General features: G+C 43.1%; 1 protein-coding gene across 7 annotated transcripts in view; it reads right to left on the minus strand.

The window, feature by feature from the left end:
• Positions 1 to 14,642, minus strand: part of CCDC88C (coiled-coil domain containing 88C) — a 124,448-nt gene that overhangs the window by 61,796 nt on the left and 48,010 nt on the right. For all 7 annotated transcript variants that reach the window (XM_037900839.2, XM_043549102.1, XM_043549099.1 and 4 more), the window contains exon 4: positions 10,994 to 11,063. In XM_037900839.2, the coding sequence (XP_037756767.1) occupies positions 10,994 to 11,063 (70 nt within the window). The remainder of the gene's footprint in view (positions 1 to 10,993; positions 11,064 to 14,642) is intronic.

Genomic DNA, 14,642 nt, shown 5'->3' on the forward strand with positions numbered 1-14,642 from the left:
CTCACCTCAGTCCCTGGAAAAATCATGGAGCAGGTCCTCAAGGAATCCATTCTGAAGCACTTAGAGGAGAGGAAAGTGACCAGGAACAGTCAGCATGGATTCATCAAAAGCAAGTCATGCCTGACTAATTTAATTGCCTTCTCTGATGAGATAACTGGCTCTGTGGATGAGGGGAAAGCAGTGGACATGTTCCTTGACTTTAGCAAAGCTTTTGACACTATCTCCCACAGTATTCTTGCCAGCAAGTTAAAGAAGTATGGGCTGGATGAATGGACTATAAGGTGGACAGAAAGATAGCTAGATTGTCAGGCTCAACGGGTAGTGATCAATGGCTCCATGTCTAGTTGGCAGCCGGTATCAATTGGAGTGTCCCAAGGGTCGGTCCTCGGGCCGGTTTTGTTCAATATCTTCATAAATGATCTGGAGGATGGCGTGGATTGCACCCTCAGCAAGTTTGCAGATGACACTAAACTGGGAGGAGAGGTAGATATGCTGGAGGGTAGGGATAGGATACAGAGGGACCTAGACAAATTAGAGGATTGGGCCAAAAGAAATCTGATGAGGTTCAACAAGGACAAGTGCAGAGTCCTGCACTTAGGACGGAAGAATCCCATGCACCGCTACAGACTAGGGACCGAATGGCTAGGCAGCAGTTCTGCAGAAAAGGATCTAGGGGTTACAGTGGACGAGAAGCTGGATATGAGTCAACAGTGTGCCCTTGTTGTCAAGAAGGCCAATGGCATTTTGGGCTGTATAAGTAGGGGCATTGCCAGCAGATCGAGGGACGTATTCGTTCCCCTCTATTCAACTTTGGTGAGGTCTCATCTGGAGTACTGTGTCCAGTTTTGGGCCCCACACTACAAGAAGGATGTGGAAAAATTGGAAAATGTCCAGCGGAGGGCAACAAAAATGATTAGGGGACTGGAACACATGACTTATGAGGAGAGGCTGAGGGAACTGGGATTGTTCATTCTGCAGAAGAGAAGAATGAGGGGGAATTTGATAGCTGCTTTCAACTACCTGAAAGGGGGTTCCAAAGAGGATGGATCTAGACTGTTCTCAGTGGTAGCAGATGACAGAACAAGGAGTAATGGTCTCAAGTTGCGGTGGGGGAGATTTAGGTTGGATATTGAGAAAAACTTTTTCACTAGCAGGGTGGTGAAGCACTGGAATGCGTTACCTAGGGAGGTGGTGGAATCTCCTTCCTTAGATATTTTTAAGGTCAGGCTTGACAAAGCCCTGGCTGGGATGATTTAGTTGGGGTTTGGTCCTGCTTTGAGCAAGGGGTTGGACTAGATAACCTCCTGAGGTCCCTTCCAACCCTGATATTCTATGATTCTAATTTCATTTAATAAAAAAAAGGAGGTTTTGGCATCATTCCACATCAGTTTCAGAGCAGACTCTGAGCAGGAACTTGAATCTTGGTGTCCCACATTCCAAGTGAATGGCTTACTCACTGGGGTTCTTCTGGGGTTATTCTCTCTGACCAGAAATTCCCACCCTGGGCCTGAGAAACCTTCCTGACAAAACTTTAATCAAAATGGACATGGTTTTGGCTTTGACATATTAGTATTTTCCAATGAAAAAAATGTGTCAGTGAAAAATTCCTGCAGTTTTACAGATATTGCCCAGACATCTCACACATCTACTAGGACAATCCTAAGATAATTCTGAAATGAACAGTTTACATTCCAGGAAGAGCAGAACATGGATCTAAATTCGAAATCTTGTTTGCTTGTGCATTATTTATTTGGCATATGCAATCAGGTCAAGCCAAGCCACAGCATTCTTATCAACAATGTTCAAGGCATGAAGACCTCCAAGAAGTTGAGTAATTTTGCAGTCCTCAACAAAGTGTGTCATAATTTGTGGCTGCCCACACTGACATAGTGGACTGTCTTTAAAATGCCACTGAAATTCTGCTGCAGCACAAATTCCATGTCTGATACGAAACTGGCTGAGAAGGCTCCATTGCCTTTGTGGTAAATCAAACCCAGGTTGACACTGAGTGGGGTCCAAGACAAGATAATTATTTGTCACTTTCTCTGCAAACCATGAAGCTTGCCCTACGTCCTCTACTGTAAATCCCTCAGCGGGTAAACTTATCCGCAACAAGCGCCAGGAGGGCAGATGACCATGTGGTGGACTAAACAAATCTTTAATTAACAGCAGATGTGGCAGGTTTCAGAGTAGCAGCCGTGTTAGTCCGTATCCGCAAAAAGAAAAGGAGTACTTGTGGCACCTTAGAGACTAAGATGTGGCATATCACACAATTTCATTATGAGCTTTGCCAAGCTTTCCTGTCTGCGAACACTTGGTGGAGCAATATTGCAAAGAACCAGTAATCATGGTAGAAGAGTAGATTTAAGTGTGCCTGAAATAATACGCATGTTAGAATGAAGATGTATGTCGATCATCCTTGTGTGAGACGAGCGAGCCCATACTGGAGTGCAGTACTCTGCCACTGAATAACACAGTGCCAAGGCTGAAGTGTGTAACATTTGGGAGTTGGCACCTTATGTCATTCTGGCTACTTTTCCGAGCAGGTTGTTGTGCGTTTTGACCTTAGTTGCTGACTTTGTACAATGGTCACGATATGTGAGAGTTCTATCCAACGTGATGCCTAGATAAACCAGGTGTGAATCATGCCTTATTCCGTGATCACTAAAAACTATGTTCAGCTCTCTGCCCGCTTGTGCATGATGTAAGTGGAAGACACTTGACACAGTCTTGCTTCCACTATTAATCAGGCGCGACCAATGAGAATAATCAGCCATAGCTGCCATATCTACATTCAAAACACTCTCAAGTATGTCAAAGGAGTGTGATTAAGTGCTTATCTGCATTAGGAAGTTATCACTATATTCCTAGGAAAAGAGGGCACCATTAAAATACTTTGTCTACTGCACTGTTGTAAAGATAGGATTGGGGAATGCCATGAATACTGTTAGTTAGTGGTACGACTACAATAAGTGATAAATATCGAGATTATAATTATGATCATTGCACTCTAATCACTATAGAGTAACATCGAATACATACTTAACTACCTGCAAGACTTACTACAGCTTACAATATTAGCTCATGTACAATACTTCATCAAAAATCTGTGTTTAACATTTATCAGTATGCCTACTGGTATGGCAACCCAGGCGAATAACTAAATCGGATAATTGTGATGGTACCTGTAATTGCCCTCAATGAAACAAAGTTTTCCAAAAATAATGTGATTGATTTTAGCTAGTAAGTGTATAACCAATTAACCCAAAAGGTGTAGATGTTACTTAATCCAGTCTGGCTAAGTCTTCACTGTAAAACAATTTGTTTGTTTGACAGTGGGCTAACTAAAGCAGAATAGAAATCCCACTGTAAGATCCTAGGGCGGCAAGGCACTTTTTGTTTTTGCTGTGGAGTAGCTAGGTGAGGTCAGTGCTAGACCTTGCTTCGTTTCCCTCGTGGTAAAAACTAAAAGTGCCTTGTCTGCAGTCGGATTTCACAGCAGAATAGCTAAAGCACTTTAATTATCTCGCAGTTAACACCTGCTTTTTTTCTTTTCTTTTTTCTTTTCTTTTTTTTTGTAGTGAAGGCAAAGCCAGAATTTAGGGGAAGGAATGAGAAATCAAAAGGAAGACAATGGCTAGTGCTTACAGAACCCTTTGCTGTCAGAAGTGTTCCAAAGCAGAGTTTTTTGATTAACATTTTTAATGCCTGAGGATGTGTAATGCACTTCTAACGAAAGCTGGTTTCTACGGCCCATTAGAAGCACTCTGAAGGTCATGAGGTATATTAATAGTTTTACTCTGTAGGCTGCATAAATGTTTTAAAGATAATGTATTAAGGTTTAAAGAACCACATTTAGTTCAATTCTTTGAGCCACTCCCATTTCACCAATGGGGAAACTGAGGCACAGAAAAGTTAAGTGGCTTGTAGCAGGTTACAGAGCAAGTCACTGGCTGGAACTAAAACAGTACAGTACTATGTACACTTGGGATTAAAACAACACAGTGACAGACCGGGGACTTATATACAGTATCATGTACATTTAAGATACAATATACACTGAATAAAAACAACTATTCTTCATCCCCAATTTAATAATGCTTCCTCCACAGCACACACTCCTGCAGTGCTTTTTAAAGGATTGATTTGCATTAACATAATGAGGTGGTGAAGCCACAAAGCACCATGCTGATAAAACTGGAGACTGAAGTCCTACATCCATAGGAAACGCACAGCATGAGCAGTCGTAGGCAAGCGTCCCTAGGCTGCCTCAAAGTGTTTCAGTGCTGTCCTATTTTTGTTGAGAAGATAGTGCCCAGCTCAATCCAGCCCTTGGGATCTCTGCTGAGATTGCCAAGAAGAGTGCCACGTTGTGATGTGGATAATGTCTACTAGGAACTGAACTGAGATGTACCCACTCATATTGCGTGGGACAACCAAGAGCGGACCTGGAGTGGACTTGAACCCAGCAACCAAAGAGAAGGGTTCTAAATTCAACACAACAGCATTTTCCACCTTGCTGAAAATTCCAGGGCAGCTGTTCCTATGCTAGGTCTCTGAGCCAGTGAGGCAGCCAGTGACCTGAGGATTTGCAGAAAGGCCATCTGCTCTCAACAGTGGGAAAGGGCCTTTGGGCTTTTAGGAAAAAATCCTGTACTCTGGGAGCCTCTTTCTGTGCTGTGGGCCCAGAACACCCCCAACGTCTCTCAGGAGAGGGAGGGTGAGAAACAGATGGCGGGACGGGTGCGGGGGAGGCGGGGAAGGAGATTAGGAGACAACAACAAAAAGGAGGATAAAGGTAAAGAGAAAATAAGAGAGATAAATGAATGGAGGAGGAGAGGAAGCTGGAGAGAGAAATGAGAAAGAGAGAGTGCAGAAGAAATGGTAGATTCTGAGTTGATACATTTTATTTATTCACATTCGTACTCTGTATTAAATTTCCTCAGCAGAAAACAGAAAGCTGTAATGTGTTCGTGTGGCGGGGGCTAACATCCAGCAGACCGTGGAGCAGGTGAAAACTGGGAAAACACACCGGCATTCATTTCTTCCAGTCAGAACAGAGTCCCAAATTATATAAGCCTGAACTCTACAGTTAACATTTTAGAGACAGAGCTTTGTTATTAACAGGGGAAAACTGTACAACATATTTTACAAGTCTTTGTCTCCCTGGACAGTTATGGAACAAAATAAGGAAGGAAACCAGGCATGAAAAAAATATACCAGTGGGAGATTAAATCTTTTATGATTATAATGAAAAACATTTTCTACAGACATTTATTAGCAGGAACTTTTGGCTCGCTCCCGTGCAAGGACTTAACGGCCTTTAATTTGAAAAATGTACTGAACCTGCAAAGTGTTTCCAGAGGACGGAAATGAGCTGTAGGGTTAGTAAATTAAGTCACTTTTTAAAATCTTTTGGAGGAAGTGAAGCTAAAAACCCTGAAAGGCTCAGTTAAAAAAAAAAAGTGCATGTTTCAAAATGTTCATTTCCATCAGTTTCTGAAGTATCAGTACTGTGTGTGCTTGGGTCTAAGTGAAGGTTGCCAGGCAACTGAGAAAAAGAAACGAAGTCAGTTACAGAAGTTCAGGATCATCATACATTACTGATTCACTGTGTGTGTGTGGAGGGGGGGGGGGGGGAGAAGACTTGCTGCAAAGAGGAAATTATGAAAGACAACCATGGTGTATTATGTTCATTACAGCTCCCCCATTGGCACCATGGGATATGTGGAGTTATAATGAATTGATGAGATAGTACACTGAGAATTACACTGGCGAGGGGAAATATTCCAAAGGGAAGAAGATAGCAACATGTGAATGGAATGCTCTAACAACTGTATATTGTACAAAGCAGTAGAGAGAGAACCAATCCTGTATCTCTCAGCAGCACTGTCTAATGTGTTTCAGAAGTTTTCCACCACTACACACTCACAGATATTTTTTTTTAAGTTCCTTACTTTTCAGCAACTAACTATTAAGTCAAACAATTCAGCTCACAGGCTTTTTTTGAAATATTTATTCTCATCTTCATCTGAATTGAACCAGATGAAATTACCAAGGACTGGAAAAAATATTCAGAGGGCATGGGGAAGGGTTACATCTTCTTAACCCAGTGGACATGTGCCATTGCATAAGCACTGTCCCACTGAAAACTGCAATGCCACTGTTGGAAGTGTTAACTCCAGGAGGTGGGACGGTACTTCTAAGAACAATATAGCTGTCCCAGTGGCCTGAAACACTCACATATATAGGTGGATAAGTATTTAAGGGATATAAGTATCCTTGCTTACTTCCAAGATCCCCATTTTAACATACATAACGCCACTCTGATCAACATCTTAACAAAGGCAAAGGAAAATTCAAAATCTGAATTGTCAAACAGGCAATTCTGGAAGATATGTTTTAGGCAAACACAAGTTGGGCTCAATACAAGAGTGACTATACCTTCTGGCTTTGGATCAATGACTATGAAGGCAGAAGGGACTCAGAAACCTTTCAAGTTTGAGCAAAACAAATCATCCCTTTATTTATTTACTTATTTTAAATTAAGCAAAATTCCAGGAATCTAAATATGAGATCTGATTTATTTCCCCTACTAATATGGCTGTCTCAACCTCTCCCTTTTCCAGGAAAGCATAAAGACCCTTTACCCATGTTAGTTAACTCCTGGTTTCCCCCTGCTCCCATCAGTACAAATCCAGATCCCACATCTACACCCTCTTCTGCCTCATCCTCCTCACCTCTGGTGACATTTGCCCCAGAAAATGTCCCCCCCTCCATCTCCATCCTCTCCATCTCCCACACCCATCCCCATCCTCTTATGCCATCATTCTTAACCTCACACCCATCCCCTTCTCTTGCTGTCTCTGGAATCCCCATTCCATCTCTAAAAATAATCACATCCATACATGACCTCTTCATACCTCGCTCCCTCCAGTTCTTGGTTCTTACAGAGACCAGGATTCCTTCCTCTGACATGGCCTTAGCAGCTGTACTCTCTTACGGAGGTCTCTCCTTCTTTCACACTCCCTGCCCTGGATCAGGCCCTGCTGTGGGTGTTGGGCTTCTCCTCTTCCATTCCTGTCACTTCCAACTCCTCCCTTCTCCCCCTTCCCACTCTATCTCCTCTTTTGAACAGCACTGCGGCTGACTCTTCTCTCCTCTCCCCCTCCATGTTGCTGTTGTTTACCATCCACTCAACTCCCCCAAACATCAGCCTTCCTCTCTGATTTCAACCTGTCTCTCTCTTCCTCTCCTGACGGTTTCCCACACTGATCCTCAATGACTTGTTCTTCCACGTTGGGGTCTCCTCTGACCCCTTAGCTCCATGTTTCCTCGTCCTCACCGCTTCATTGCACGTGGGCCCTGGTTCAACTCTTCCACTCTCCACCAAGCTTTGCTCTCGCTCTCTCTAATCTCTCTCTTGCGGAGTTCCCCCTTTCCAACTATTACCTGTCACACTGCCCTGTCACTTCTATGATTTCCAGTGCAGCAGTGTGGTTGATTTCTTATCTGCTCTCAGCCGTCTCTTCCTTGCCCCTCTCTCTCCCCCATTTCTTCCACCGATATGGTAGTCGATTCTCTCCTCATTTCATTTTCCTCCATCCTTGAATCAGAGCTCTCTCTAGGCTATGTCTAAATCTTTCTGCATGACATCTCTAAGATACAGCCTTTCCTATCATTCCACACCACTGAAGCGCTTGTCCCTCATCATCTTACATCTTGATTACTGCAACAGCCTACTCTCTGGCCGTGGCAAATGCAATCTTGCCTCACTCATATCCATTCAGAATGCTGCTGCAAAGATCATTCTTGTACCATGTTGCTTTGACCATACTATGCGTCTCTTGCGTCCCTTCACTGGCTCCCTCTTTATTGTATCAAACATACCTATTGTCTCCACTGTCAAAGGCCTAGCCCCACCCTACCTATCATCTCTCATTCACTACCAAGGTGTTGACTGCCGCTTCCAACTGGCCCATGATATGAGCCTACATCACCCACTCGTTAAATTTTCAAACAAGCACCTTCATGCTTTCTCCCAAGCTACCGCTCATGGTTGAGAAAAGTTCCCTGTAAACATCTGCAAAATTACCTCATTATCCACCTTCAACTTCCTCTCGAAAACATTCCTTTGCTGTGAAGCCTACAAAAAAACTTAAAAACAGCTAGGCCATCAGTGTGCCGAAACCATTGTTTCCTTGTACTCCCCTTGACTACCTGTCTTGAATCCATTTGTTATCTTTTGTCTTATATTTAAAGGTCAGTGTTTTTGTTCTGTTTTTGTACAGCACCTACCACGGTGGAGTCCTGGTCAGTGACTAGGGCTCCTAGGTGCTATGATAATATAAATATTAAATAATAACTTCAAATTTTCCCAATCCCATTGCTTTCAGCCTTCAAGCTGTTCCACTTTTGCATTACCAAGCCTCTACCACAGTGTACACTCCTGTAGAATATTAGCAATAATACTTATAGAGTCCCCCTACTTGCCATAACAAATTAATTGAAATCCACCTTCTAAAAAACCTCAAAGGGATTAAACAAGTGAGTGGTTGTAACAGAAGAAGTTCGGAAGGTAATGAATATGGGCCAACAGTGGCCATTCTAAAGCAAGACTTTTCTACAAAAAAGATTTCAGCTGCTTGTTAAAAGTGGGGAAAGAAGGACTGAGATTGATTTCAGGTGGGGGAAGAGAGTTCTACACCAACCGGACTCCCACAGCAATGATCTCCTGACCAAACACAAGCAGCAGGACTGTTTAATGTCAAGTGGTATCTAAAAGCAGATATCCATCAGGTTCACATTCTAGGATGTTTTGAATGCAGCTTCCGCTGTGAAGGGATTTGAAAATCTACTGTGGTAGTTTTTTGTCAACTGCTGCTCACATAGGTCCAGGAAGACAGGCCAGCCAGCCTTTTCCTAAGATGGATCTCAAAGTTGCTCTGGGAGGGACATTACTAGATAGGGGGAGAAGGATGAGGACTGGTGACCTCTGAAAGTAGAAAGCAACACAGCTACATCTACACTTCCAGAAGAACAGTGGCCCAGAAAACAGAAGTACTCAAGGGGGTTTTTTGTAGTATGCAACACAGACTACACTGGCCATATATTAAAGGGAGACAGCAACTTCACAATCTGCCCTGGGCAAGGGGTGCTGTGTAGCTGAGCTGCCCCATGGACAGACCAAGAACGACCCTCTGACGCACAACTCACCTTTGAAAGAAAGGAAGAAGTAATCCAAGCCTACTCTTGGCCAACAGCAGATTAAGTCCCCCTTTGCTCCTGGGCATCTCTGCTCCCAGGTGCATTGGATGGGTGGAGTCAAGGCTCTGCCCTCACTTGTTCTCTGTGCACACAGAACACTCCCATGTCTGTTCTCCCCATTGTATTGGGACTGGCCATTCAGGTAGCCTGTAAGGGCGGGGGGGGGAGGGGTGGCAGGGGCTTGCAGACCTTAGAATCATAGAATATCAGGGTTGGAAGGGACCTCAGGAGGTCACCTAGTCCAACCCTCTGCTCAAAGCAGGACCAATCCCCAATTTTTGACCCAGATCCCTAAATCGCCCCCTCAAGGATTGAACTCACAACCCTGGGTTTAGCAGGCCAATGCTCAAACCACTGAGCTATCCCTCTCCCCTTACACTCCTTTTTGTGGGCATGCTGTGCAAGTGGCAATTGCAAATGCAAATGTGCCAGGAGTACAAACTGTAGTGGTCCATGGACTGGAGGGTAGATTTATTTTCTGACTAAAAATAAAACAAAACACCCCACTGCAGCTGCTAAGCACAGCAAAAGGAAACCTCATGCTGAGGCTTATTATTCTGGTGAGATGTTTGTTACACCACGTCGTTCCCAGTCAACGCTGGCTATGCAATTTTCCTTCTATGGTAAAACTGGTATTTCTTCCCTGGCTTTTGCAAGGAGGGAAGGAAATGGGCATTTGGCATAAAGTCAAAACCTAACAACAAACCCATAATTTTAGAGACGTGCACGCTGGGAGAGATCATTTTCATTATTCTGGCTAAACCCCAGCAATGAACTCGGAAAGTCAAACATTAGCTCAGTGGTTCCCAACTTATTTTTGGTGGCATTCTCCGTGCGATGGAGTGGCAGGGCAGGGTGCCCGCCCTGGTGTCCCTTAACAAAACGCCTGGCATGATTGCTAACCATCCGTTGTCTCGTTCCTCCACCCCCATCTATCCTCTCCTTTCCTGGCTCCCCTCTCCTCCTCCTCCTCATTTTCTCCCTTTCTCCATGTTTTCTTGTGTATTTTTGCCTCTTCCCCCACTTTCTTGGTGGCAGTCCCTTCATCACACCACTTAGCAAATAGCTACTCAGACAGCACTGTTCTTGGTGCAAGCATCCACAGCTGGCTCTGTGGGCCTTGCCCATGTGTGCTCTCATGACTGAGCTGAGTGCTGCAGGAGCAGAGGACAGGAACACAGCAGGACAAGAGACATTCCCATGTCAGCCTACGCACGGGCTGCACTGGAGCAGAGACCCAAGGAAGGTCGCTTCCAAGAAAACCCTCGCTGCTCTTCCCCAGCTATGGGAGCACATGGGGAGTGGATACAGAGCCAATCTTCCACAAGAAGAAGGATGAGCCAGTGGCTAGCGTGCTAGTATAGGACTCAAGAGACAGGGCCAATTCTGTGTTCTGCCACAGACTTCCTGTGTGATCTTGGCAAGTCACTTAGTCTCTCTGTGCCTCAGTTCCCATCTATGAAATAGAAATAATAATCCTTCTTGATCTCACAGGGTAATGTCTGGATAAATACACACACAAAACATTGTGAGGCACTCATATACTATGGTAATAGGGGCCACATAAGTACCTGAGATAGAAAGAACCAGCTTTTTCTCTCTTCTCCCCATCCCCCAGACTAGTCCTAGTTTGGGAAACTGCATGTACAGTATCAAAAGAAAAAAATGTTATGGAACTAACAATGTCGGGTACAACTCGAAGGAAAAAACTACCCGAATTACTCACCGGAAAGAGGATCTTTGCCAATCATTAAAACATTTGGTAAATGCATTACGATCAGCTGCTGGAGGATCTCCTAAATGAAATGGAGAATTGTAAACAAGAGTCAGTCAAGAATCCAAACCAATTAAATCACACAAAATACACAGCTCTACTGATTTGCAAGACTTCAGCATGCGGGCAGTTAAGGAGGTCACAAGGTGAAGTCTCACATGAGACATAAATCACTCTTTGAAGATGGCTACAGACTCCACAACTGAGATACACCAATGGTCTCTTTCAATGATGGTTAACGTAGGACTTAAGGGTCTCACGATACGAATAAAAATGAATGCAAAGTGATGCCTGGGCACAGCCATCCATCACACCTTTCCTCCTGACAAGACCTTTGTTCATTTAGTGCTCAATCCATAGTTGCTGCCATTTTTCTGGATTTACAGCTGCAGCATATTGACCAAAGCCATGTAAGCCATTCTGGTATGGCTGGTTAATTCAAATAATTGATCAAATTATCTCATGGGTCTGGACATTTTAAAGATGGCTTGGGGAGAGGGGAGGAGGAAAGAAAGCTATTAAAGTGATCTCGACTGCTGTGAGAAATTGGACTGAAAAGCTGTGATTCTTTAGGTATAGGAGAGCTGACACCTGCCTAAATACTAATTTTTCCCATCATGGGTCTTGCGCAAGTGTAATTTTAATTTGGGGGTGTGTGGGGAAATCCCCACAATAGATGGAGAACAGGAAGTCACGTTACTTTGGCAGGTTCCATTTTTCAAAAACTGTCAGCTGTTTTAAGCTGAGCAGGGCCTTGGAGTACCAGAATGGGTCATGAGGAGATGGACTGGTAGCCAGAGGGCAGGTGCAGTGGTCAAAGGTGCATGACAAGTACACCACAGAGATGACATTTATGGGAAAAATTGCCGAACCATGTGATCCAGGAATATTTTGCAACCTAGCATGAAGGTAATTAGCACTCGTTTGGGACAACACCATTATTTCTCTCTCTCTTTCCCCTCCCCCAATAAAAAGATGGTCTTTTGGTTCATGCACTGGACTGGGACTCAGGAGATCCAGATTCTCTACCCATCTCCCCCTAACCTTTGGCAAGTGCCTTAACCTGCCTGTCTACATTTCCCAACCTACCTCACAGGATGCTGAGAAGACAAATTCATTAGTGTCTCAGATATTATGGGAATCAGAGCCATACCAAAGACTATAAATAAGGACTCTCTCTCTCTCTATATATATATACACACGCACACTCTTACAGAAAGAGTCACCAATTCATCCAAACACACTCCCCCTTAAACTATTGGATTGTTCTTTCTGCACTTTGAGAACCATCATAAAAGGAAAACTGAATCTGAATGGGTAAGAAAATCATTCACTGATCTAGCAGTGTCTAGGGAAACCGGAAGGTATTTTTAAAACCACTTTGGGTGCAATATGTTTCATCTTTTCTCTGCTCTCATTTTAAATAAATAACACATGCTTAAAGCAATAGTTAGCTTGCATAAAGAAGAAATGTGTAAATACCACAGCTGATACCTTTGGTGATGTTAGGAAACAAGAATTTAACCAAACACTACATTGCATCAAGATTTGTGACTTGGACTGACTGTTTGCTGAGTCATTATCCAAATGTTGTACAGTACACATTTTCAAGACATGCTACACAAAAATTCATTTCCACTTGTTGCCAACAGGTGCAAAACAAATTGGATTTCACAGTACATGGCCGGAATATGATACTCTGCTAATCAGTTCCACAATGTATTGTCTTCTTTGGCAGATGCAAATTCTGACAATTCTGTTAATGAACTTGTCTCCTATTACTGAGTTCCTTGGCAAACGAAAATTTTGTTTTCAATCATCCAGCGCATGGAGCGGCCCTGAGGCAGGAATGCATAAAGAATTCTTGTTGTCTTTGTCTAATCATCAGATCTCTTGCTATTTAACCAACAGAGACAAAAGGCACTGGGGCTAAACTTTATGTAGTTAACATTCCACACACTCCTTCTGCAAATTATTATTTGATTACACCATCCAGTATTTCAATGACTAGCTTCCCTTTGAGTTGTGTGATTTTATTCTCTGTGAGGTGGCATGCAAGAATCTTTGTTTAGGTGTTACTAACATAAGAAATGGGCCCAAACTATGAACATCACATCAAACCATGATTTCCTAATTCAGATTAAAAGATTCCATCTGATGCAAGAGATTGTACCTATTTCTCTCTGACCTGGTTTTAAGCTAAAGAACAATTATTTTTACCTGTGCTATTAGCATCATCTTAGGTTATTAATAATAGTAATACTCTTATAGTAAATAGTAAGGCTCTTATATGGAGCTTTTCATCAGTAAATCTGAGGAGGCTGGTATCATTATCCACCTTTTACAGATGGGGAAACTGAGGCACAGAAGTGAACTGACTTACCTGAGTCACACAACCGGCCAATTGCAGAGCTGGGAATAGAACCAGAGTCCCAGTCCAATACTCTATTCATTAGGCCACACTGCCTCCCTCTAACAAGATCACAGAATTCTTAAAATAACTGCGTGTGCATCAATATTTCTTTTATTTGTTTAGTTTTGGCATTTCCTCTCAGCTTGGACAATGAAAATCCAGCCAGCCAGTTTTACTTTCAGATCCTTAATGCTGCATTATTTGAGTTGCATACAATGAAGGAAAATGTTTGTTTAAAGGCAGTTGTTTTCTACTGGAATTGTAAAAATCACAAACATTTCTATTAGCCGAGGGTTTTGAAGACATCAGGATTTATAAAATATGGAGCAATTTTGAGCTTTGAGCGCACTCACATGTGACTCTAAAATGAACTGGAATGTTTTCTGTCCCAGTGATTTGCAAATCAACTATAAGTAAGACTCCCCCGCCCCCAAATGAAAGCCCTTCAAATTCAACCTGGGCTCCAACAACAGAGCTGTCTTCTTTACAGCTCGTGAATCATCAGTAATAAAAAGATTCTGTGGGCCAAATTCTATTTTCAGTGATACAAGCCCACCGTCTTCCAATTATTACAACAGGAGTCAATGAACAATAGCACTTGAAAATGAAATTTGGCCCTACAACTGGAACTTAGTTGACAATAAGCAAATAGTAAATACAGTGCAACTTATTTCTAAAGGTGTAGTAAATACTTGTATTAGGCAATGTCTACACTTCTGGCAGCGTGTAGTGCACGGACATTGCCGCAGCATGGATATACATAGCACTGTAGATGGTGATGCACTGTTTGGGTGATTACTGACATGCTAGAACTTTAGGGTATATACCCTACACAGTTCCCTACAAGCCCAAGCAGTGTCTCCTATGTCTACACTGCTGTTTTTAGCAGTGTAACGTCCCACTGCCTACCCACTATCAGAGCCCGTCACTTCCACATGTATCTACACATCTCAGCGTGGACGCAGTTTTCTAGTGCGGCATGTAGCTACATGTACACGTACACACCACCGCAAGTGTAGACAAAGCCTAAGACAACAAGGAGGTTGTAATATTTGTTAAATGCTTGGAGCTGGATATGGATTTTGAAACAGAGAAGTCCAAAAGAAACTGTATGTCTCCTCCACTTCCCCTTCCCCCAAGACATTACACCGTGTATGGTAGCCAATGTGAGAGGAGAGTCACTAAAAA

The sequence above is a fragment of the Chelonia mydas genome, chromosome 6 (genome assembly GCF_015237465.2).
Source record: "Chelonia mydas isolate rCheMyd1 chromosome 6, rCheMyd1.pri.v2, whole genome shotgun sequence".
NCBI classification, from domain to species: Eukaryota; Metazoa; Chordata; order Testudines; family Cheloniidae; genus Chelonia; species Chelonia mydas.